Raw genomic sequence first — 27,190 nt, 5'->3', positions numbered from 1 at the left:
TATAGAGGACCACTATTTTATCACCCATTGTGTTCTATCTGCCTTTGAGAAATTTTAAATAACAAAAATTATATATAGTAAACCACATGTATTCACTGGGGATGCGTTCCAGACCCCTTGCAAATAGCTAAAAGCTGCGAATACTTAAAACACCTCCAAAAATGCTTAGAACTGTTGATTTTGCTAGTTCAAACATAAGAAGATCCTTCCTAAAATGCTTATGCGGAAATAATTCAATAGTTTTATCACAAAAATTGCATTTAGTCACGAAATTGATATGAAAATACATATTTAGTGAATATTTCTTTGAAACTTTTGATCAAGTTTTTATGTTTCAACTGCCCATCTTATGTGGCATCTTTCAAGTATCCTGGAATGAAAGCAAGTTTGGCAGGTAGTGGGTAAGAATGATAGGTATCTGAAAGAGGAATGTCTCGTGAACACTAATAGCTTCAAGGGTTCTATGGGATAATTATGGTTTAGGGTGGTTAACAGTTTCCTATCATTTGGTGCTAGGTGAAGGTATTAGATCGGAAGATGGAAGATTTTAACATGACGCCCAAAGGACAAGGTGAATTATTAAATGAAAAATATTATTTTCAAATTTGCCATCGTGGTGTCAGTCACCAGATAGGATTAGCTTTATCCAAGAAGGAATTCTCTGCAATACACAACCATGCAGTAAAATGTAAATATAACGTTCAGTACATTGATTTCAGAATCTCATCTCAAGCAATGGATAACCAATCATTACCCATTCTCAAGTCCCTCTTCATTAAACAGTTGTCACCAACCCCTCAACAATCAATCAATTGCTGTACAATTAAACATTACGTAATATAGACCATTCATCCATTCTATCTTCTGTGTTTGCCTTCCCCTATGTGTCACAAATAAATAATAACTTATTCAGTCTTGTCCGTGCTTCTGTGCCGATGAGTTCTTGTTTTACTATAGAGTACAATTGTCCAGGGACATTGAGATTGAGAATGAAATCTGTATGAGAGACAAGTTTGTTTGAAAAATGTTTTGTTTCATAGTTAATTCTTCATACAAGTCCATTACTTATAATTAGATTTTATGCTTGCTAACCTTGTTTCTTATACTCAGGCAATTTCCTTTTAAATTTGGACTGAAGAGTTGGGTTTGTGAGGAATATGAATGTGGGCTAATTACATGTAATGAGTTTGTATATAGTATAGAAAAAATTTATTTTAGGAAATTGTTCATTTGTAGAACATATAAGTTGACTGATATTGATATTAGATGTATTATTACTGTTTTCAATCATTGTTTGAATGTACATATTAGAAGTGATAGTTGCAGTGAAGTTAATTTTATGAAAAGTAATTGCCATTTATCATTACTTGTTAATGAAATTATTCTTGCTCTTTCCATAGGTTAGAGGTGATGTGCTCTCCTCCTATATACAGTAGAAAGTTTAGAAGGAGAGGCTCAGTTTTCAATGCTTTCATTGATGCCGTGGCCAACTTTTTACAGGTTCACAGGTAATGTTATTAACAAAGTTGTAAGATTGCTTTCATTTTATAAGAGAATTCTTGTCATATATTAAGTTTTTGTTTGAAATCAGGGTGTCTTATTTTTGTGTACTGCATTGCTTGATGGTAGTAGTATGGAGTGATAAATAGAAAAATTGTCCATAAAAATGTCTGAGTCTGTTATGTATTTTCAGAGGGAAGGTCTTGTTGTTAACCGGAGAGCACAATCTTCTTCGCCTTCTTCAGAAACTAGAAGGCCCTGTTAGAAGAGTTAGGTTTATATCTTCATTATGCTGTATTTCGCAAGAGCACGAGTCCTTTTTGGAGCAGAGTGACGATGAGAGTTTCTGCTCCCATGAATTATCTTCCACTATAGCTAAAAAAGACATGACAAAGTCTTTGGAGGGCAGTTTAATTAACTCATTTATTGGTCGACCATATGGAGGAGTGTCTTTGGGCTTAAACTTGCTTGGGGATCTTAATAATCTTGTGGCAGTGACAAAGAATAAAGAGTACCTGATGCTTCTTGTTTACCTTATTAAGGCAACTTGCATTCCATTGTTTAAGTAAGTACATGATGAAGCTTGAAAGTGTTTTGATTATTTAAATACCTTGTTAAAGTTTTGATATACAAAATTTAGAATCCTTTAGATAGCAATCTTGTCTGTTTAGACCATATAGTATATGTGCTGTAATATCTTAAGCTAAACAGTTTTTATCAACCCTATGATATATCCAAATAAACCTTTATAATCTGTTTTATTATATAATGGAAATTATGTATTCATGTGATTTTACTTTTTCATTTAGATATCTGGAAGATTGGATATATGAAGGTGTGTGTTTTGACCCAGAACTAGAATTCATGGTCAAAGTTGACAGCACTTCATTGCTGCATCGTGATCGAAGATACTGGACTCATGGATATACACTTCGTGACTTGTCAACCATGCCCTCATTTCTTAGGGAGGTTTTGGAGGAGGCTTTTGCTTGTGGCAAAGCACTAAACTTATTGAAGATTTGCTCCCCTAAGGTAAGATAACAAGATTTATTTGGAATTAAGTATGTATAGAAGAGAACTAGTTCATCTTGATCGCCATCATAATTTTTTACCTCAGCTTATCATTTTATAGGGTTACACATATGTCAGTTCTGTCTACTCACTTCTGTCCTGTACTCATTCTTTCTGAGCTCCCATTAGGTCTTAGTCTCTTTATCTGCCCACTTTTTCCATGGTTACTGTAACAAATTTCTTACATGAGCAGCTTAGGTAGTATGGCCAGATATTGACTCACAAGATGTGAATGGAAAGATAGATGATAATGTGAATAGTTTTTGCAAATGAGACCTCATGTCTTGCTCTCTGTAACATGTCTTTATTCAGTCTTTTGTAAGGAGGTATACTTGTGGACCTTTTCAAGGGTCCCCATTTTGGTTTAATATTATCATTTTCTTTCATAGTTGTTATTTCTTACTTACCATATCTCAAAATATTTTTTTATGTCTAATTTTGAAGGTGTAGTTGCCATTATTGTCCTCAAAGACATTACCCTCCATGGTGTGCCATGATGACTAGACTAATATAAAAGAAATATCTTTTAGCCTGGTTTTGTAGCTGGGTATTGTGTCATAATGATAAATGCTATGACATGTAATAGTATATTGGACTCAAAAACAAGAGGATATTTTCTCTTGTCATCAGCAAGGCTGAGCCCAGTTTTTCCCACCTCAAAATCTGGAAGAAGGGACTAATGAACATGCATGTTGGCCATCTTGTTTGCGACCGTGCCAGTCAAAAGACCATGGACCCTTTACTCTGTCTGGTGTTCACAGTGTGAAGACTGCAGTGCAGTGCTCTTCAACAAAGATCGCATCAATTCATTATTTTCATCATGGAAACAACTAAACTTGAAATTGTTGGTATGAAAGCCAAAAACTGGCCTTTGGTTTGCGAGCACTTGGTTGGTGCTTTCTTACAGTCTCATGTTTGCTATTTGTGAAAAATGCAAAATTTGATGAATTTGTCGTTTTAGCTAATGAAATGTTCCACAATTTATTATTATTATAATTTAAATAATCCTTTTAGATAACAATGTCTATAATAGCCTAGGCAGAAACCTACATGAGATCCTAACAGATTCAGTGAGAGTAATTTAGACCATATAGTAGATTTTGTTTGTAGGCTATAACCTTGGATTGATATCCAAAAGGTGATTTAAATAACCTGGATTAAGTAATAACCTAAGCTAAGGTAAATAAGAACATGTTAACACATCCTATTATGGTCCTAGGCAACAGCCTAGTTTTACACCAAGGACCCTAAGATGTGATAAACAGGCTTCAGGTTTTCCCCCTTTATATAGCTTATATATTTAAACATGATCTAAATAATCCAGGACTAGGCAGTACCTTATATTCAGCGAGTAACTTCTACTAAATATCCCATCATTGGACTAAATTGTTAGCCAAGACAAAGTTACCTAGGACTAGATGGAAATAGTAGCCTGTGCCAGATGAGATGCTAGCATAGCTTTAAGGCTACATGCTAAGGTAATTGTGTTTTAACATAACCCATACCTTTAAGTGTGAATTAAATCATCTGGAATAGGCAGTATCCTAGATTAGAGTAAGCAATAGCCTAGCCATAACAATACCGGGTTACTGTTTTTATATAGTACATATACCAAATACTCTGGGGTTGGATATAAACAACAATCAGGGTTATACAAAAATACTAATTTAACTATATGGGTACATATTATGTAGTAAGTTTCTGTTTTTTATTACCTTTGCATTAAATATGGTATCTGGATTAGGCAATATCCTATGCTTGGCTAAGAAAGAAGAAATGAGCTTATTATTATACCTAGTTTTTATAACTGTAGCCTATTATAAGGCTACAGTAAGGTCTTTCATTGCCTATACAGTAGTACCTCAGGATACGAAATTAATCCGTTCCGAAGCGGCCTTCGTAACCTGATTTTTTCGTATCTTGAACCACATTTTACATGTAAATTGCCTAATTCATTCCAAGCCCTACAAAAACACCCCAGTAAATTTTATAATAAAGCTAAATTGACCAATAAACAATGACATACAACAATTTGGACCATTCAATACCTAACTTAAACTACATATGCTACTAATATGTACTACATACCTGTAAATAAAGTGTATTAGTGTACATGGTACAAGAAATATAGTACATACATACGTACATATCTAGTAAAATATGGAACCTTACCTTTCGAGTGAGGCGATCTCCGAAAGTGGCGACAGAGGAGGAGGACAAATGGCAGAAAACATGAACACTTAAGTTTACGAAACTTTAAAAAATTACAGGAAACATTAAATTTTACGAAACACATTAACAAATGGCAGAAAACGTTAACACTTAACTTTACAAAAAACTTAAAATTAAATTTTTGTTTTCTTTTTTTATTAAAATTTTTTTTTTTTTTTTAACTTTTTTGTACTTTACATTTTTTATTTATTTATTTATTTTTTTTTTTTTTACAAAATTTCAATTTCTTCACCACTTTCAACTTTGTTTTTTCGTATCACTTCAATCTTCCTGTTTGCTTACTACTACTAAAGGCCTCTTTAAAAATAACTATCCAAGGAAGATTGCTTCTGCCTGCTTTTCACAATGTTCCTGAAACGACTCAGGCAAACATCATCGAACTGCCCAAGCATTCGACCTGCGTAAGCCTTTTTAGGGTGTCTCTTTTCTACAAATGATTGCACCTTATGAAAAGCAGCTAGAGCATCCTTAATGTCTGCCGTTGTCATAGGGTCCTCCTCCTCCTCCTCGCCGCTGCTAGAGAACTCTTCTTGAACAACGCTATGTTGCATGGCCTCCAACTCCTTCAGGTCATCCGTCGTAAGCCCCTCTTGGTACTCCTCAAGAAGGTCATTGATGTCGTCCTCGTCGACGACCAGCCCCATGGACTTGCCGAGTGCAACGATCTCGTCAAGATCTGGTTGTGAAACAGTTTCAGGATTGTCAACTGTTTCTGAATCTGCATCAGCTTCGCCCACGTCGAATCCCTCGAAGTCTCAGGCGGATACGGTATCAGGCCAGAGTTTCCTTCCCGAAGAATTCAAGGTTCGCCTTGAAACCTCCTGCCAAGCTTGATTGATGAGTCGGATGCATATCACAACATCAAAATGCTCCTTCCAAAATTCATGCAAGGTGAGGTTTGTGGTATCGGTGATGTCGAAACATCTCTTGAAAAGATGCTTCGTATACAGCTTCTTGAAGTTCGATATCACTTGCTGGTCCATGGGCTGGAGGAGAGGGGTGGTGTTTGGTGGAAGATAAAGAACCTTGATAAAAGAATACTCCGCTGGGATATCTTCCTCGAGGCCAGGAGGGTGAGCAGGGGCATTGTCCAATACCAGCAGACATTTCAGAGGGAGGCACTTCTCTTCCAAGAATTTCTTCACTGTTGGGCCAAAACACAGATTTACCCACTCGGTGAACAAAAGTCTCATTACCCAGGCTTTCGCATTAGCCCTCTACATAACTGAAAGCTTCTCCTTTAGTACTTTGTGGGCCTTGAAGGCTCGAGGAGTCTCCGAATGATAGACAAGTAGGGGCTTCACCTTGCAATCCCCACTGGCGTTCGAACAAAGTGCGAGCGTAAGCCTGTCTTTCATAGGCTTATGCCTGGGTAGCTTCTTCTCTTCCTCCGTGATGTACGTCTGACGAGGCATTTTTTTCCAAAAAAGGCTATCTCATCACAGTTCAAGACCTGCTGAGAACTGTAGCCTTTGTTGATCGTCATCTCATCGAACGTCTTAATAAAGGCTTTGGCCGCTTTCATGTCTGAGCTGGCAGCCTCCCCATACCGCACCACCAGATGGATGCCAGTCGGTTTCCAAAATTTTTCAAACCACCCACGAGAAGCCTTGAAGTCTGGGGTTGGCGTCGATGTCCCTTCTCCTCCGTTGTCTTCGGCCTGGGCAATCAAATCGCCGAAAATAGCGCTGGCCTTGTGGCAGATTGCCGTTTCGGTTATTGTATCACCAGCGATTTCTTTGTCTTTTATCCATACAAGAAGCAGCCTCTCCATCTCATCGTGCACGTGACTCCTCTTGTTGGACAAAATAGTCACTCCCTTGGAAGGTGTAGCTGCTTTGATGGCTTCCCTCTGCTTAAGTAAGGTGCCTATCGTCGACAAATTTCGACCGTATTCCTTAGCGATCACACTCAACCGCATGCCAGCCTCATACTTCTTGATAATCTCCATCTTTGTCTCCATAGAAAGCATCCTCTTCTTTCCACGAACTTCAGCAACGTTCTTGGGACTCAGCAACGTTCTTGGGACCCATGACTATACGTACGTAATGAAGTTACTAATTAAGTTCTCACACGACACAATAAAGTACAAAGTGGAATCACTAATACGAATTTACATTAACAAACGAAATCATATATGAACGAACGAATTCCACGTGCTTACGATAACGATGCTGCTACAGAGTGACCGAAGAACGCCTTTACATATACTATGCACGATGAGAGAGATGCTGGCCAATAGGAGAGCATGATCTTACGGCGGTGACTAGCATCAGGAACCAATGGGAGAGCGGGAGGATGGTGGTGAGTCTACTCAGTTGGCGGTGCGCAAGTTTTAAAATTGTTCTCGGTGGTCCGGGCGAATCTCGGGACTTTACAGCAACAACCTTTCGTTACCTGACGTAACTTGAATTTTTCGTAAGTTGGGACTTTCATATGTCGAGGTTCCACTGTATCCTTAAAAGTGATATGACCCTAGAACAGGCATTATCCTATCCATAATAAGTAGGAATCCCTTTTTAACCCTTAAACGCCGAAGCGGTAAAAAAAAAAAAATGTCTCCCGTGTGCCGGAGACGTTTCAGAGTGAGCGCGGGAGCGGAAAAAATATTTTTTTCAAAAAATCATAGTGCGCTTAGTTTTGAAGATTAAGAGTTCATTTTTGGCTCCTTTTTTTTTCATTGCCTGAAGTTTAGTATGCAACCATCAGAAATGAAAAAATTATCATTATCATATATAAATAATGCGATATATGATAGCGCAAAAACGAAATTTCATATATAATTGTATTCAAATCGCACTGTGCGCAAAACGGTTGAAGGTAACAAGTTACTTTTTTTTTTGTAATGTACACTAAATTGCAATCATTTTGGTATATAACAAATTGTAAAACGATAAAAGCAACACAGAGAAAATATTATCACAAAATAATGCATGAATTTGTAACGCGCAGACCTAAAAACATATTTTTTTTAAAAATTCACCATAAATCTAAATATTGTCCTAGAGACTTCCAATTTCTTTCAAAATGAAGACAAATGATTGAATATTACTATAATGTAAGAATATTAGCTTAAAAATGCAGTTTTCGACCATATCTGACGAGTTAAAGTTGATCGAATGTCGAATTTTTTTTATATATAATATGCAATTATTTCAGAAATAAGAAAAGCTACAACTTTCAAATATTTTTCGTTTTATTCTACATGAAATTGCGCACATTTTCATATATAAAACTGTATGAAATGCCTAATATGAAACAGAGCAAATATTCCGAGAATGGGACTTACGCATTTCGGAGATTTGTGGCGGAGAATCCGCGCGCGGAGGGAAGGAAAGTTTTTTTTTTAAATTCACCATAAATTTAAATATTGTGCTAGAGACTTCGAATTTGTTTCACAATGAAGATAAATGACTGAATATTACTAGACTGTAAGAGTTTTATCTTACAATTGCGTTTTTCGACCATTTCGGTAGAGTCAAATTTGACCGAACGTGGTTTTTTTTCTATTTATCGTGATTTATATGCAAATATTTCAAAAATGAGAAAAGCTACAACCTTCAACTATTTTTTGTTGTATTATATATGAAATTGCGCACATTTTCATATATAAAACGTTATGTAACGGCTAATTTAAAATGGTGCAAACATTACCACAATCGCACGTATGATTTTTTCGGAAGAGTTACCGCGCGGATGTAAGAAAATTTTTATTTTTTTCATAAATTCCCATAAATCGAAATATTGTGCTAGAGACTTCAAATTTGTTGCAAAATTAAGGTAAATGCTTGAATATTACTAGAATATAAGCGTTTAGCTTACAATTCTTTGCGTTTTTTTCGACCATTTCGGTAGAGTCAAAATTGACCGAAGGTTGAAAATTTGTCACTTATCATTTTTTATATGAAAATATTTCAAAATTGATAAAAGCTACAACCATGGGTTATTTTTAGTTGTATTGTGCATGAAATTGCACACATTTTCATATATAAAACTTTATGTAACGGCTAATTTAAAATGGTGCAAACATTACCACAATCGCATGTATGATTATTTTCGGAAGAGTTACCGCGCGGACGTAAGAAAAAAGTTTTTTCATAAATTCACCATAAATCTAAATATTATGCTAGAGACTTCCAATTAGTTGCAAAATTAAGTTAAATGATTGAATATTACTAAAATATAAGATTTTTAGCTTACAATTGCGTTTTTCGACCATTTCGGTAGAGTCAAATTTGACCGAAGGTTGAAATTTTGGCACTTATCGTTATTTATATGAAAATATCTCAAAAATGATAAAAGCTACAATCATGAGTATTTTTTTGGTGTATTCTACATAAAAATGCGCACATTTTCATATATAATACTCCATGTAACGGCTAATTTAAAATGGTAAAAAAATTATGTCAAAGTGACGAAATAATTTCCGAGATGTGTCACAGATACTTTTTAGTGCGGCAAGAAAGAAATTCGCGCTTGCGCGCCTGCGTAACGATTGTAAGCAAAACAACACCTTGATCCGTGAACTCCCAGCATCCCCCAAGGCGCGTGATTCAAGAGTTTTCGGCTGGTAGGCCTAAAAGTATTTTTCCGCGAATTTTTAAAAAAACTTTTGTATGTCGACGTAAAATACGTCCAGTCGGCACCCGAGAGACAAAAAATGTCGACGTAAAATACGTCCAGTCGGCGTTTAAGGGTTAAGGGAATGTCCTGCTGTTACCTTAGTCTTGGCTACATAAAGCAGAAGACCAGATTATAAGAGGATTATTTTCTGTATAGTTTACATCCTAGAATTTAAATAACCGTATATGTAATAAGCAGTGGCTTAGATTAAGTTCAGCGAGAACCCTCTAAGAAATCTTCTATACAGGCAGTCTCCAATTATCGGTGGGGGTCCCATTCTTGGCAGGGTGCCAATAAGCAAAAACCGCCATTAACCAAAACTCAGCAATTTATGGCACCGATAACCGGTTAGGTATGTTATGGTGCCATAACTATTATCGGCGCCATAACCAAAACTTGGCACATTATAGAGTCGTAAATCGCTGATTTTATGGCACTAGACAAGCCCCATGAAACCGGATGACCATTAACTGTGTCTACTGATAACTGGGGACTGCCTATTCTTAGATTAATGTTGATTGTACTAAAAGCATTAACTTAAGCCATGTAAAACAGTAGCTTTGGTTGATTAAACAAAATATTTCATAGAAGATTAGTCTGATGGCATGACAATTTAGAATTAAAATTTCACATAGCAATTGCAAAAGGACTAATAGTTTAAGTAAAACAGCCATATACGGGTTTCAAAACTAACTTAAACCTCAAAGGGTTTAAGTTAAAACCATGGGCATTTTCCTTGTAAAAATCAAGACAAATTTGCTTGATCACCAGTAGAGATGTACACAAGTATTGGTATCTCTGGTATCGGCTAGGTTTTTGGTATCAGTATCGGTGAATTTCTGTCCGATAATAGCCGATACTTTTGTCATTAATATAGGAATTTAAAATCCTTCAAGGCTTCCTAAAATCTATATATTAACAAAGCCCAACAAACTAGAACCTTTTATAATCCAAATAAATGAGTATGCTAACTGTTTATAGCCAATACGTATATAAATTAAAACTCAGAATAAAAGTACATACTAGTGATTTCAGATTCCTCATCACCCATGAATTCGAGTAAGCACTGCGTACTTAAATTGTTACAAGTTTTCTAATGGTAGCCGTAATATAAGCACCACATACTTAAATTGTTACAAGTCTTCTAATGGTAGCCTATATAATATAAGCCAAACTATATCCAGGTAATAAAGGGATTCAATACTTAAGTTGTACTTGATGTTCTTTTTCAGTGAAATTTATATGACCTTTCAACTTTTGAACCTTTAACCCTCTTACGCCGACTGGACGTATTTTACGTCGACATTTTTTGTCTCCCATGTGCCGACTGGACGTATTTTACGTCGACTTACAAAAGTTTTTTCTGGGCTCAGCTCGTGTCGGCCTGTGAAATATCCTTAAGTTCCTTATTTCTAGGTAAATAACCTAATATTACCAGAGAAAAAATAAAATCAAGAAAAATGTCAGTCAAACTGACTCGCTCACTCTATAAAAGAAGTGTCGGTATGGTAACGGGCGAGTGAGACCACTACCACGAGCCATTTACCATTTAGACCTTCCATCACAAAATCCCCCACCTGAGAGAGCTGATACCAAAGGGTGATGCGTCCGCTACTACTACTACTACTGACGCCAAGCGGAGAGCAGCGCCTCTAGTGGCCATCCTTTATCATTAGCTCAACAACGCCAGTTGTGATTTTTGTCTCTCGTGTTGTTTTCGCTTTTGTGGATTTATTTTCTACGATGGAACGCGCTGCTATCGCTACAGCTAAGTTAAGTGCCCGAAAGGTTAAGATCTCGTATTTTGGTCTTCCAGGGACCAGTATTTTCCGTTTTTTAGGTCATATACGGTCACCTGGTTGACTCGTGGCGGCCATGAGCCGCCTCGTGTTGTTAAGATTTCCCAGTCTCCCATACTGGGACATCTTATCCTTTATGGGCTCTTATTTTGCGTTCATCTTCTTATTACATCGTATTTTAGAATTAGGGTACACAGCCCATACCTTATTACCTGTTATCTCTTAGTTTGGTATCTAGGGCTATACTGTTATTCTCCCGCCCAGCATCCCAGCTTTTGCTCTTCATCGGCTACGGCTGGCTCCGAGTGGTCGGCTGTTCTTCGGTCAGTTCGCCTCCTCCTGGGCTCCTTTCTCTCCTACTCGTGTGTCCCTTCTATTCTTTTATGATGTATTTATATATTTATTTATTTAGTGTTTCATATCAGTGTTATTTTAGTGTGTTAGGCTAGCTCTGGCGCCTTGTACCTTGCGTTGGTGCAGTTGGGTTCACGTGGTCCCTCTCTTGTGGTTGTGTTGCTACCGCGCCTTGGTCCACCCTCGATCACGTGTCCCATTAGGCGCCTTACCCTCTCCCTTCCCTCCCTCCCACGTGGTAGGGAGGGGTCTGGCCGGGCCTCCTCAGTTGTCATGACAACCACTGTAGCCTACCTCCCTCTCCCTCTGAGGGGGCCGGAGGAGTCCCGTACCAGCTGGGTGCCTGGGTGACCACTTATAGTCTCGGGTACCGGGGTACCCGATGGGTAGGGGGTTGGGGGTTGGCCACCCCTCCCTCTCCCGCCCGCCGCGGCCACCCTGGTGTTCCCGTCCGCTCTCCCCCTCCCATACCCCGCTCCTACCATAACGGACGGAGCCCCTGCTCGCTAGCCGGGGGCCCCTTCGGTTATCTGTTGTTACTGGCTCCGCCAGCTGGCGGGGTAGGAATTTACCAGTGGTCTATATAGCTTGCCTAGTATACCTTCTTTCCACTACCGGGGGAGAGCTTGCTCACTTACCCGGGCCCTCCTCTAGTAGTCGGAAGGAAGGCATGTCTTACTCTATAAGTATACATGCCCTCTACTGATTTTATTATATATACATATATATATATCATCTTCACTGTGTTATTTTTCTTGTCTACCTCCGTCGTTCTCCGTCGTGGTTTCTCCTCTTTTGGGCTCCTCACCACTCCTGGTTGCTCTCCTTCCCCGTTCCCGGCGTACGCTGCGGACTCCAACCAGACCGCCCTACTAACCACACGTATTGCGGCAGAGGATTAGTTTTACTCTAACTTACATACTCCGGCATGCAACGAAGTCTATGTTAGGCTGTAAGTGTGTAATCCCGATACTCATGTATCCTTCCACTTACAGGTTACCAATTGCCAGGAACCAGGCTGCAATGCAGTCCTCCATGACCCCTGTGGCCACGAGGAGTGCAGGACCCATGCCCCGTGCGCCACTACCCACGGCGAGTTGATTGTCTGCCACCATGAGGCATGCACTATATGCTATGACCTCGTGAGTCAGCTTTTGGATAGGGTGAGTAGGTTTCTGGACAATTTTCTTATAATCAATTGTTTATCTTTAGTTTTAAGGCTTACTTTAAGCTGTAACTCCGCCATCAGAGGCTTCATATCGCCTTCTCTTTGAGGCTGCCGCCGTGAAGGAAGTTGCCTTGGCAACCTTGAAAGCTTGGGTAGGCGGCTTTGGTAAGAACGCTGCCAAGGGACAGCCATATATTCTAGATAGGAAGTTGGCTATCCAGATCTTCCCAGGAGGGAAGGCGACGGGGTATGTAGACCTCGCCTCGGCAGCCCCACTCATAGCCTCCATTCAGCAGGAAGTGCAGCAGGCATTTGGGTCCATCTCAACGCAAGAAACGGTGCCGGACGTCGCTACCCTGGACATAAATATTGAGCCAATGGCAATAGGTGTCGAGGACTTGTTGGTCGAGGTAGGTGCTTCGGGCGCTCAAGGGCTACCTTTGGGCGCACCTGGATCTTCTTCTCCTGTCCCTTCTTCTTCATCTTTCCAAGGTTTCACGGGATCTGAGATCCCTTCGCCTTCACCTGCTCTTTCTGTGCCCCCAAAAGTGAAGGGACACAGAGAGCAGAAGACCCTCCAGAAGACGACTTCCAAAAAGTCGTCGTCTTCTTTGGCACGGAAGTCTTCGACATCCTACGCCGATGCGGTGAAGGCCAAGTCTAGCTCTTCCCACTCTAAAGGGTCAAGAAGCAAGGCTTCTAAGGAGAAGGCCCGAGCTCCGGCCGAGCCGGTACCTTCTCCGGCATCCACTGGATCCGCTCCGGTGACTCCTGTTGGGGTGGCAGCACCTAGTGCTTTTGATCCCGCCACCTTCTCAGCAGGAGTATTACAGCAAGTGGGAGAGATGGTCGGCTCTCTCGGTACGAGATTTGAGCAAATGTTTGCTCAACTCTCTAGTACTATTAATCAGTCCGGTCAGTCGATTCAGGACCTCTCTAACCATGTTAGAGAACATGACGACCGTTTCGCTGGCCTGAATCAGGCTCCACAAGCAAACTTTCCAGTAGGAGGTACTGGTTTAGTCCAGCTACCACCTTACGAATCCCTGCCGGCTTTCTCTATGAATAATCCTTGGAGGGTGGCAGCTTATGCTCCCTTCAAGGATGGCATGATTTCTATTCCGGAGTGTGGAACGAGAAGGATTGAGGACTTCGAGTTCTACCCCCCTGGATTGACTCAGCCTTTCATAGAGTATGCCAGGCTGACTCAAACAGCTCTCAATAGAGAAGACAAGATCTCTAGGGAGACTGTTTTATACAGCAGGGATCATGCCCAGAGGGAGTGGGTTCATTGCCTGGAGGATTGGGATTGCACAAATACCAAACTCCAGGCCTTCAAGAGCCCTTTCACTATCTTTGCCACAGAGGAGGAGGCTTCTCTCCCATTTGCGACAAAGATTGTGGAGACAACTCTTCAAGCTGTACTTAAGGACGAACCCGTTCCGTAGCTAAGAGAGGCGGAACCAACATCCCCGCTCTTCCCTGCATTCGGCGAGCTGTGGGAGAATCTACCAGCTACTTTCACAGTGGGGAAGCTGAAACCGGACTGTGCTCCCTAGACTGCCTGATAGCCTTATTCAGGCAGAATTTGATGCCCGAACTAGATTTGGGAGGTCACTTAACTCCCTGATCATCACGGAGATGGCTGCCCTCTCGTACGCCACTGAACCACTGTTCAAGATCCTAGCGAAGTCTCAGCTTCAGTCGGTACAAGCTGATGCTTTCGATTTTTTCACTGCCAGAAGGAACTGTCGAAAGCATGTGTTGCAAGAAGCCACTATTAGGCATGAACCTAATAAGCTTCTTGCTTCCAGCATGTGGGGTGCGGACCTCTTCTTAGAAGCTTCTGTGAATGAGGTACATCACGAGGCTGCAAGGCTTAACCAGAGCCTTAGAGCCAGATGGGGTATCTCATCCAAAAGGAAGCAAGAGAACCCACCCGCTTCTGGTAAGAAGTTGAAAAAGACTAATAGGAGATTCCAGCCATACCAGAAGCAGCAGCAGCAGCAACACTTCGTCCAGGCTGTCCCAGTTACTCAACAGGGTCAGCCTTCGACTTCGAAGCAAAGCCAACCCATCCTCCTGCTGTCCCCTCAAAATCAGCCCTCGACCTCATACACCGTCTCACCGGCTTTCAACTCTATGTATGAGAGCCAAGCATTCCCAACCTTTAATAGGTTCTCTAGGGGAAGCAGGGCGAGAGGTAACTTTCGTCAGCGAGGTTCAGGAAGAGCTGCAAGAGGCAAGCACTTCAGAGGAGGGCGCGGAGGTCAACCCGCTCAGCAGCAGTGAGGCTCCCCAGGTAGGAGGGAGGCTGTTCCTCTTCCGTCACAGGTGGGGGTTCAGCAAATGGGCACAGAGCATTGTGTCCAAAGGATTAGGTTGGAGTTGGATCAAAGATCCCCCGCCAAACAAATCATTCTATCAGGTACCATCAAAGGAGTTGACAGATTATGCGGAGGAACTCCTTCAGAAAGGAGGTATTGCGAGAGTCAAGCATCTAAAATTTCAAGGGCGCTTGTTCAGCGTGCCAAAGAAAGGCTCATCAAAAAGAAAGGTAATCTTAGACTTGTCAAAGCTAAACTCTTTCATTCGTTGCGACAAGTTCAAAATGCTGACCATCTCGCAGGTGCGGACCTTACTTCCCCGTGGGGCCGTCACCACCTCTATCGATCTTACAGACGCATACTATCATATCCCCATAGCGAGGCACTTCCGTCCATTCCTAGGCTTCAAACTAGGAAATCAGACGTTCTCTTTCAAAGTGATGCCCTTCGGACTGAATGTAGCCCCCAGGGTATTCACGAAAATAGTGGAAGTAGTAGTCCAGCAATTGAGATCGCAAGGGATAATGGTAGTAGCGTACCTCGGACGATTGGTTGATCTGGGCACCAACTGTCGAGGATGTCTCAAAGCCACGAAGAAGGTAGTTCAATTCCTGGAAACATCTTGGGGGTTCCAGATAAAAAAAACAAAACGAAATCCAGATTCACTCCGGAAACTCGTTTTCAGTGGCTAGGCATCCAATGGGATTTATCCTCCCACAATCTGTCAATTCCGGTGGTCAAAAGGAAAGAAATAGCCAAGTCAGTGAGGCAATTTCTCAAAAACAAACAAGCTTCAAGGAGAAACCAGGAAAGAATCCTAGGTTCCCTTCAGTTTGCCTCAGTGACGGACATCCTTTTGAAAGCAAGGCTGAAAGATATAAATCGAGTTTGGCGTTCAAGAGCAAACGCCAAATCTCGAGACAAGTTGTCAGTGATTCCACAAATCCTTTGCAACCAGCTCCGTCCATGGACAAAAGTGAAGAATCTCGCCAATTTAGTTCCCTTCAAATATCCTCCTCGGCGTTAACGATTCCACACGGACTCCTCCCTCCCGGTTTGGGGAGGATACTCTCAATTCAGGCAAGTTCAGGGGACTTGGTCCGCCCAGTTCTGCCAGCTCCACATAAATGTGCTGGAAGCAATGGCGGTGTTTATTACCTTAAAGAGACTCCTTCCCCCAAAGAAGTCTCACCTAAGATTAGTTTTGGACAGTGCAGTAGTAGTACACTGCATCAACAGAGGAGGGTCCAAATCCAAACACGTGAATCATGTCATGATAGCCATCTTTGCTCTAGCAAACAAGCACAAATGGCATCTATCTGCCACCCACTTGGCAGGGGTAAGAAACGTTATAGCGGACGCATTTCCCGGTCAGTCCCTCTGGAGTCAGAATGGTCTCTAGACGACAGGTCGTTCCAGTGGATATGCCAGAGAGTACCAGGTCTCCAAGTAGATCTATTCGCCTCACAGACGAACCACAAGCTTCCTTGCTATGTGGCCCCCAACCTGGACCCTCTGGCTTATGCCACAGACGCCCTGTCGATAGATTGGAATCAATGGAAAAGAATCTGTCTTTCCTTCAGTGAATCTTCTTTTGAAAGTTCTGAGCAAGCTGAGGACTTTCAAAGGTCTAGTAGCCCTGATTGCTCCAGACTGGCCAAAGAGCAACTGGTATCCTCTGCTTCTGGAGTTGGGTCTCCGGCCTCAACGGATTCCCAACCCCAAGCTGTCGCAATCAGTACAAATGAGGACTGTGTTCGCTTCCTCAGGAATTCTTCAGACCCTAACTTTATGGACTTCATGAAGTTTGCGGCTAAAAAAGATGCTAACATTGATCCCCAGAACATCCTTTTTCTAGAATCAGATAAAAGGGAATCAACTATTAGACAATATGACTCGGCTGTCAAAAAGTTAGCATCCTCCTGAGGAAACGGACACTACAGCCATTGACAGTTAATTTTTAGCTATATCCTTTTTCAGATCCTTGTTTGAAAAAAGGCCTTACAGCAGCTAGCACCATTACTACTAATAAATCGGCTTTAAAGAAAATCTTTCAGTTGGGTTTCCAAAAAGACTTAACAGAATCTTACTTTACGTCTATTCCCAAAGCCTGTGCTAGACTTAGACCTTCTGAAAGGCCTACTTCAGTTTCATGGTTCTTAAATGACGTCCTCAAACTAGCCTCAGATACTGACAACTCGTCTTGCACATTTATAATGCTACTTAGAAAGACGTTATTTTTATTAAGTCTGGCCTCAGGGGCCAGAATTTCAGAACTGTCGGCTCTATCCAGGGATTCGGGTCATGTAGATTTTCTCCCCTCAGGAGAAGTTCTACTTTCTCCGGATCGTAGCTTTTTAGCTAAAAATGAGGATCCTCTTGCAAGGTGGGCCCCTTGGAAAGTCATCCCACTTCCGCAAGATCCTTCCCTTTGCCCAGTATTAACCTTAAGAGCCTTTCTATCTTGTACATCCTCAAGATCCTCAGGTCCTCTTTTTATGAGAGAAAAAGGCGGCACCTTATCAGTTAAAGGAATCAGACAACAGATCCTTTACTTCATTAAACAAGCCAACCCTGAATCATTTCCAAAAGCACATGATATCAGGGCAGTAGCTACTTCAATTAATTATTTCCAACATATGAATTTTGAGGGTCTTAAGAAGTATACTGGATGGAAATCACCGACAGTCTTCAAACGTCATTACCTGAAGTCCTTGGAATCATTAAAATTTTCAGCAGTAGCAGCGGGAAACATAGTTTCCCCTGACTCTGCACAGTAGTTGTAGTATAAAGATCCAGGTCTCCTTTCTACCTACCTTGTCCAACATGCCTCACCCTACTGCTATGCTCTACGTGGTACTCTAGCCTTAGCCGCTAGGATTCATTTGGTGGACTGCCCCTTATTTTTTTGCTAGGGGCACCCACACATTATGCATATAAATGTGCTTCAGTGTTTCTACCCTTATTTTTATGCTAGGGTAGAACACAATGTGTTTGTATATTTTGTAAATACCAATTAATCTTAGTGAATCTTTATATGTAATTGTTTGGTTACCATTATACTATTCTGTACTTACCATTAGTACTTAATTTAAGCTAATTTTAAGTAACCTTATGTTAATATAGTGTAATTGGTTCTTTGATTCACTTATATTATATACTGATCTTTTTACAGTTTTTGTTTCATTTTGACCCTTCATTATCATCTTGTCTGTTTCTCTGGTACTATTTCACAGGCCGACACGAGCTGAGACCCCAGAAAAGGATTTTGACGAAGGAAAAAATCTTATTTCTGGGTGATTGGCTCTTGTCGCCGCCTGTTGAAACCCACCCTGTTTTTCCTTGCCCACCCTGCAGGACAAGATGATCATTTTGTAAAGGATGGCCACTAGAGGCGCTGCTCTCCGCTTGGCGTCAGTAGTAGTAGTAGTAGCGGACGCATCACCCTTTGATATCAGCTCTCTCAGGTGGGGGATTTTGTGATGGAAGGTCTAAATGGTAAATGGCTCGTGGTAGTGGTCTCACTCGCCCCTGTTACCATACCGACACTTCTTTTATAGAGTGAGCGAGTCAGTTTGACTGACATTTTTCTTGATTTTATTTTTTCTCTGGTAATATTAGGTTATTTACTTAGAAATAATGAACTTAAGGATATTTCACAGGGCGACACGAGCCAATCACCCAGAGATAGATTTTTCCTTTGTCAAAATCCTTTTTTTAAAATTCGCAGAAAAATACTTATAGGCCTACCAGCCTAAAACTTTTGAATCACGTGCCTTGGGGGATGCTGGGAGTTCACGGATCAAGGTGTTGTTTTGTTTTCAATCGTTACGCAGGCGTCGCAAGCGCGAATTTCTTTCTCAGAAATTATTTCGTCACTTTGACATAATTTTTGTACCATTGTAAATTAGCCGTTACATGAAATATTATATATAAAAATGTGCTCATTTTTATGTAGAATACAACAATAAAATACTCATGATTGTAGCTTTTATAAATTTTGAGATATTTTTATATAAATAACGATAATTGCCAAACTTTCAACCTTTGGTCAACTTTGACTCTACCGAAATGGTCGAAAAACGCAATTGTAAGCTAAAACTCTTATATTTTAGTAATATTCAATCATTTACCTTAATTTTGCAACTAATTGGAAGTCTCTAGCACAATATTTTGATTTATGGTGAATTTATGAAAAAACTTTTTCCTTACGTCCGCGCGGTAACTCTTCCGAAAAAAATCATACATGCGATTGTGGTAATGTTTGTACAATTTTAAAATTAGCCGTTATATAAAGTTTTATATATGGAAATGTGCGCAATTTCATGCACAATACAACTAAAAACAACCCATGGTTGTAGCTTTTATCAGTTTTGAGATATTTTCATGTAAATAACGATAATTGCCAAAATTTCAACCTTCGGTCAACTTTGACTCTACTGAAATGGTTGAAAAACGCAATTGTAAGCTAAAACGCTTACATTCTAGTAATATTCAAGCATTTACCTTCATTTTGCAACAAATTGGAAGTCTGTAGCACAATATTTCGATTTATGGTGAATTTATGAAAAAAATAACATTTTCTTTACGTCCGCGCTGTAACTCTTCCGAAAAAATCATACGTGTGATTGTGGTAATGTTTGCACCATTTTAAATTAGCCGTTACATAAAGTTTTATATATGAAAATGTGCGCAATTTCATGTAGAATACAACTAAAAATAATTGAAGGTTGTAGCTTTTCTAATTTTTGAAATATTTGCATATAAATCACGATAAATAGAAAAAAAACCACGCTTGGTCAACTTTGACTCTACCGAAATGGTAGAAAAACGCAATTGTAAGCTAAAACTCTTACAGTCTAGTAATATTCAGTCATTTATCTTCATCTTGAAACAAATTCGAAGTCTAGCAAAATATTTGCTCCATTTCATATTAGGCATTTCATACAGTTTTATATATGAAAATGTGCAAAATTTTATGTAGAATAAAACAAAAAATATTTTGAAGGTTGTAGCTTTTCTTATTTCCGAAATAATTGCATATAAAAAATATATATATAAAAAAATTCGACATTCGGTCAACTTTAACTCGTCAGATATGGTTGAAAACTGCAATTGTAAGCTAATACTCCTACAGTATAGTAATATTCAATCATTTGTCTTCATTTTGTAAGAAATTGGAAGTCTCTAGGACAATATTTAGATTTATGTGAATTTTTGAAAAAAATATTTGTTTACATCCGCGCGTTACGAATTCATGCATTATTTTGTGATAATATTTTCTCTGTGTTGCTTTTATCGTTTTACAATGTGTTATATACCAAAATGATAGCAATTTAGTGTACATTACAATGAAAAAAAAGTAACTTGTTACCTTTAACCGTTTTGCGCACAGCGCGATTTGAATACAATTATATATGAAATTTCGTTTTTGCGCTATCATATATCCCATTATTTATATATGATAATGATAATTTTTTTCATTTCTGATGATTGAATACTATACTTCAGGCAATGACGAAAAAAGGAGCCAAAAATGAACTCTTAATCTTGAAAACTAAGCGCGCTGTGATTTTTTGAAAAAAATATTTTTTTCCGCTTCCGCGCTCACTCCGAAACCCCTCCGGCATACGGGAGACAATTTTTTATTTACCGCTCCGGCGTAAGAGGGTTAATATACAATAACCAGAGAACAAGAATTATTTAATTAACATTATATATTCCCGTAAATAACAGTAGTAATATGGAGGTAACAGGTGTCGGTATTGGTATCGGCTTCAAAAGTTGGTATCAGTATCGGCCAAAATTTGGTATCGTTGCATCCCTAGTCACCAGATATGTGCAAAATTTGTAGTGTGCTCCTGGCAGCAAGTTATATGGATAAAACAGCTCGTTTTAAGCCGTCTTCGTTGGGTCCTAGGGTTCAGCAAAGGTGAGAAAGGAGAAGATATTATCTATCTGGCAGAATTCCAGTAGCAAATATTCAACCATTCAGTTCCCAATACCTCCCAGGTTAACCCTGCAGAGGAAATAGAAGTGACAAAAAAATATGATGTGGATAATGCTACCAAAAGTTTACCTTACTGAAACCAGAAGGATCAGGCATTCATCTTTCAGTCAATCATGGGGAGAAACTTTCCAAAAGGAATTTATTCTTCCATGCAGCTCTCAGAAGCTGAACAGGATCCTTCCCCCAAAAGGAATAGAAGGATTCACCTAACCCCAGTTTAAATTACTACATTTTTTGAGGTGTATAGTAACTCACCCAGGACCTCTGCCCCCTGCGTAACGCACAGTTACAGATCCGCTTTGGCTGTTCATTTGGATTATGCAGTCATGCCCCCTAAAGGGATACACAGTTTGCGGCATTTGATCAATTGTGTAAGGAAATTATGAGTAACATCAAAGATGCCCTTGCCACAGAACGGCAGTATGTTATGAACATATTGCATGATTCTGGACAGGAAACTAAAGAAATAAAGTCAGTGATGTACACTCCAAAGTGTAAAAGTACTGCATCTTGCAACCGGAAAGGGGGAGAGGAAATAAATTCTGCTCAATCAAGGTCTAAGATTAGAATTCTAACTGGAAACAACCAAACGGCCAGTTTCGACGACAAAATTTCTTACCAAAATAAAACAGGGGCTCCAATGTCCTTCCGTGTTGATACTAATAATCCTTAGTGAGATGCCTTAATGCGCATTTTCTTTCTTGATGGAAAGTATCTAATTAATGAGAGAAAAACCATTATCGAAGTTATACATGTAGAATTAAGGGGCAGGGTAGCATTTCCTAATACAGAATGGCACCTTTGCCACACATGGAGAAACATCAAAGGTACCTGTTCTCTTACCTGGAAATATAGCATTAAAACTTGTAGATGATACCCTTTACCAGGTCAACAGAAAATGGATCTATACTTTCATAATGAATAAGACCCAACTTGCTCACCCTTCACTTTTAAAATAATTAACCATGTGAAGGCAGACTTCCAGAACTGTGTTGTAGCTAGAAAACGCTAGTCAGTGGCAGCACAAAAACCGTTTTCCACAATCCTTCCGATTTCGAAAAATTCCACCAAGGAATGGGTAATGCCTCAACTTCCTTTTAAAAAGAAAAGTTCCCCTTAGATGTAGCTACTCAGCAGTTTGGGACTCCTATGAGAAAACTATTAGATAAGCTAGCTTCATCAGAATTCTGTGCTAGGGCCCACCTCCTTAGTACTTAACCTCTTCTACCATGCTAGAAGTTTCCACCAAAAGGCTTCCAGAAGAGTCCAGAACAGTTTTTGTTGTTGGGGCTAAGAGTTTTATGAGGACTTTTTGGGAGAACTCTATGACTTTTTAGACTAGCACATAAAAGCGCAAAGGAACAACAACAACCACATCAGCAAGGACATCCTTTTCAAAAGGGCCAAAAACCGTCTTAAAGTGGAAAAGGAAAAGCAATGCCCAGAATGCCTCTCAAAGGAAAAGTTAGAGGAAGAGGGGGGGATACCAATAGATATTGTTGGGTCGGGGTTGGCATCAAAGATACCACAGAGAATGGAAATCTGCCAGTGAGAAACATGCGTATATTTCCCACTGAGCATGTCTCTTTAGTGTTCCCAAAAAGGATTCCTCCAAACGAAGAGTTATCCTCGACCTATCAACATTGAACAAGTGCATTGTTTGCTAAAAATTTTATATGACTACCATTACCCATGGACTTTCAATCATTCCAAAAGGGATTTGGACAGTTTCCATAGATCTGAATGATGTTTACTGGCACATCACAATTGTTACTTCCTTCTGCCCCTTCCTATGGTTCTGGATAGGAAAAGATATGTACACAAGAAAAGTGCTTGGAAAACCTAAGAGCAGTGATCAACAGATTCCAGTTGAAAAGTTTTATTATAAATGGGAAAAATTCTAGCCTCACAACCAGCTGATGCTTTCAGTGGCTGGGACTGCATTGGGATATTCTTCAGGGCCTGTTGTTTCTTCCCAACAAAACTCAGAACAGAATAAGGAAAAACTTAAAAAGGTTCCTGGCACAGCCCAGAGTTTCCAGATGGCAATTAAAATGTATGAAAATGAATTAAGGTTTGGCTATAGCTTACTAGAAAAAAGATGTAAGACTGATCTCACCAAATGAGTCAGAAAGTTGGGCAGATACTTCGGCCTTGGACTCAGAAGGAATCTTTGGTGAAACAAGTTGGGGAGTACATTGGGAATATCGTCGGGTGGCAGGGAGGTGGTCAGCTACTCTAAGGAATTGTCATATCATTTCATGGTGCTGATGGCTGTCTTTTTGTCTCTTAAAAAACTCAAACCTCCAGAAAAGACTCACTTTCTGTTGGTTATAGACAACACAAATGCAATGTTCTGCATCTAGAATCTGGATCACTCTCAACTCCTCTCAATATGATAGTGGTAGCCATCCTTTGGATGGCACGAGTAAAGAAGTGGCACCCATCTGCAATTCACCTCATGGTTTTTCAATGTAATAGCAGACTCTATCAAGGAAAACGATAGCCTCAACAGAGTAGGTGTTGGGCAACCACTGTTTTCATACAATAGCCAACATGCTTCTACAACCAGAAGTGGACTTGTTCACCACATACAAGAATCACAAACTCCCAGGAGTATGTGTCCCCAACCTTGGACAGTCAAGCAATAGCAAGAGGTGCCTTCTTACAAGGCTGGAACAAGTGGAGGACGATACAGTAATAATTTATTTCTTTTCTTAAGGTAATTAAATGAAATAAGTGTAACTTTAATTTCATTTAAAAGTTAGCTTATTACATTACCCTTAAAAAAAGGAATTATTAGTTGGCAAAAATATAGGAGTGTGTGAACATTACAACCATAGAGAGAGAGAGAAAGAATTATATAAAAATCATTGACCTCTAATGGCAACAGTCCCCCTCCTGTCACATTACTTGACATTTGATAGCTCTGGACTTCAAGTTTCTGGTGGAGTTAGAAAGAAAAGATGAAGGGAAAGAATTTCATTTATGCATCAGCTTCTGGTGGAGTTAAAAAGAAAAGATGAAGGGAAAGAATTTTATATACGCATCATTTTGTAGTTACAGTTATGTTATTATTATTATAATATAATAGTACTAGCTCTATCCCAAAAAGAGCTAAATACCTAATGAACTTGCATAACATATCACCAATTTTTCATACACCAATAGCACTCCCACTGCCTTGTACTTTAAAGCAAATAAAAATATGTACCTCCCTATCCTACCTACTTAAAAGACAAAGGACTAATACAGAAATATATTGCCAACATGCTTTGGAGCACATTCAAAGAAAAGGAGATCAGCTCATGGTATATACAGATGGCACCAAAAATAATATTGGAGTTGGAGCTTCTGCATATTTGAAAGATAAATTAATCAAAAGGAGCCTGTAAACCAACTATGCAAGAAATCCAAATAAAAATTCATCAGCTCCTTCAATCAGGGTTATCAGTGAAAATATATTGGATTCCAGCACACGTGGGAATAAAAGAAAATGAAAATGCAGATGCTGCTGCTAAATTAGCCGGCACGATCTCTCCAAGAATTACACATACCCCTGTATCAGTCATTACAGAACTTCACCCTAAAAAGTATGTTCTTGTTTAGATTATGATTTTTTGTTACCAAAACTTATCCTTGACCTTGAACCAGAAATTTTCAGCACCTGCCAGTTTCTTGATAAAGCTCCTGTGAGGACGAAAACAGCGACTACGCTATCAAAAACAGATTTTTTGACATAAGAAAAACCTATTTTAGGCAGTCACTGTTGAGTCCTCAAAACCCCCCACTTTCCTGACAAAAATTTGGGGTAAAGGATCATCCTACGTTGACCAACAGAGTAATGGTCCATGGTCTTTTAACCAGCCTGGTCACAAACAAGTTCGCCAACATGCATTTACATTAGTCACTTCTTCTAGATTTTGACATGGAAAAAACTGGGCTCAGCTTCGCTAAAGACGAGAGAAGATGCTCTCTTGTCTTTGAGTCCATTATACTCTATCATGTGTCATAGTGTTTATCATTACTACACAATATCCAGCTACAAGACCAGGCTAAAAGATATTTCTTTGATATTAGTCTTGTCACCATGGAATTGATAATTACATTTGATAATTACTCTTCCTTCAGGGATCAACATTGCCTTCTGTATGTGATTGGGTACTAATGGCCATGGTCAATGTGTGTTTTTTCTTGTGTGTGTGTTAGTGAGCTTAATATTTTTTTTATTACTAGTGTTTTATATCAGCTATAGTATTTGTGCAAAATTACAAGCTTAATGTTAGTAGTTCTTAAAAATTGCAGACATAATAAAAATTACAAGAGGAAAATTGCTAATTTATTATACTAATTTTTATTAGACTGAGAGGTCTGGATAAACTAATCCTTTATAGTAATAATAATAATAATAATAATAATAATAATAATTATTATTATTATTACTAATTGATGTTAGTATTCGTAGTGATAACTACATTTCTAATAAATTCCAAAGTCAGTCGTAATTGTTTTAGCTTATCCAAGATCAGATTCATTGATTTATTTCCTAGCAGTTGAGTCATGGTTAAAATATGAAGGTTTTAATTGAGCGGTTACTTCAGGGTTATTATAAAATTTAATTAATTTCCAAAAGATCATTTTTGCCATGAATTCAATACATTTTAAGCATTATTTTCAGAAAGAAAGAATTTGAGGTTTGTTTTCTATATTGGACTTAGATTTGTTGCTATCACTGAATCACTACTTGGTTCTGTTTATGATGCACTTAATTCCATGCCACTTGCTTAGACTGAAGATAATGTCATTTTTAGGAATTCTTCATAACTCACAGTAATGATGCCTTTCATTTCAAGATCATGAACCCTGAAGGCATCAGTTAGAGTCTGTATCTTGATGTTGATCAGGATAAAGTTATCCAGAGTGATATCCTTCTTTTTTGTTGAGTATTTTGACACTAAGAAACTTACAAATTGTGGTGAAAGGCGGTATCCCATTTGCTGGAGGGCATTGGTCATTTCACTTTCACTTATTGTGCCAGAATTGTCTTGGTCAAAGTGTCGATAAGTATCAATCCACTTGTTGACAAACGAAAACAGTTGACCAAATTCATGGAGGTCAATGGTGCCTGTGTGGTTTTTATCAAACATGGCAATCATCAAATGGCAAGCTTCTTCAGAAAATTGAGACCAGTTTCCATTTTGTAAAGCCAGACGTAGTTCACTAGCATTAACATGCCCTGAGTTGTCTTGATCAACTGCGTGGAACCAGGATGCAATTGTTGGGTCAATGGCTGGAGAAGTGTTTCTGTGTTGCCCTTGTCCTGCTGTGGCTGATGGGATTTGTGCATACTGACCTGGATAAGTTGTGGGTCTTTCTTCTGGAGCTTGACTAGGATAACCCATGGCTGGTATAAAAGGGGCTGTTGCTGAATATTGTGTTGCTGGAAGTCCAGATGCTTGCTGCATATAAGGATAATTGTGGAAGCTCATAGTGTTTCTGGATTAATGTGGTAATATCAATAAGAAAGTAACTTAATTTCCAGTTAGGTTTCACTTTTAGGGTTCACTTTTGGATAATCAGGTTGCTTGTGAATATTAGTAATGATAGGTAGTGTTGTTTTAGCCTTTTGAGCTTATCTCTTATCTTGTGCTATTTAGATAAGATATGTTGTTTTGTATCATGCTGTAGAACGAGAATGATTAGTTACCATGTTTGAATACTATGGTTGCATATATTATGTATCATGTAGTTTTATTTTAGGCTTTGTAAATAAATGACTTTGTTGCAAATAATTCAGATTTGTGAACATACTGAATTTCTTATCTGTGGCCATTCATTGTGTTATGATAGTGTGTATTTAATATTATCTGTATACTGAAAATTTATTGAATGCAATCTAGGTAAATCAGTATTTTATTCAACTTTTGTTCTTTAAAAGTTAGTTTCCTCTCAATTATGCAATTCATAATGATGACTTACATTAATTGAATGCAGTTGTTTTTTGCATGCTGTGAACAACAACAAAACAAATGTCTTAGAGACATTTAGATACCTAATTTTACTTCTCAAGCATGGTAAGCATGGCCACTGTGTATCTTTCTTAGTT

At 39.2% G+C, this 27,190-nt stretch overlaps 2 protein-coding genes across 4 annotated transcripts in view; one reads left to right on the top strand and one right to left on the bottom strand.

The window, feature by feature from the left end:
* Positions 1-27,190, top strand: part of LOC135201900 (gamma-tubulin complex component 6-like) — a 172,567-nt gene that overhangs the window by 276 nt on the left and 145,101 nt on the right. For all 3 annotated transcript variants that reach the window (XM_064231212.1, XM_064231200.1, XM_064231206.1), the window contains exons 2-4: positions 1,401-1,508; positions 1,694-2,065; positions 2,310-2,532. In XM_064231212.1, the coding sequence (XP_064087282.1) occupies positions 1,401-1,508; positions 1,694-2,065; positions 2,310-2,532 (703 nt within the window). The remainder of the gene's footprint in view (positions 1-1,400; positions 1,509-1,693; positions 2,066-2,309; positions 2,533-27,190) is intronic.
* LOC135197129 (peflin-like) lies at positions 25,681-26,714 on the bottom strand. The gene has a single exon (XM_064224099.1). The coding sequence runs from the start codon at positions 26,571-26,573 to the stop codon at positions 25,869-25,871; it is 705 nt and encodes a 234-aa protein (XP_064080169.1). The 5' UTR covers positions 26,574-26,714; the 3' UTR covers positions 25,681-25,868.

The sequence above is a fragment of the Macrobrachium nipponense genome, chromosome 23, assembly GCF_015104395.2.
Source record: "Macrobrachium nipponense isolate FS-2020 chromosome 23, ASM1510439v2, whole genome shotgun sequence".
NCBI lineage: Eukaryota > Metazoa > Arthropoda > Malacostraca > Decapoda > Palaemonidae > Macrobrachium > Macrobrachium nipponense.
This window is presented reverse-complemented; position numbering and strand designations above follow the sequence as displayed.

What these genes read in the sequence shown, in the direction of transcription:
- LOC135197129 (XM_064224099.1), bottom strand. Translation starts at nt 26,573, where the DNA reads ATGAGCTTCCACAATTATCCTTATATGCAGCAAGCATCTGGACTTCCA.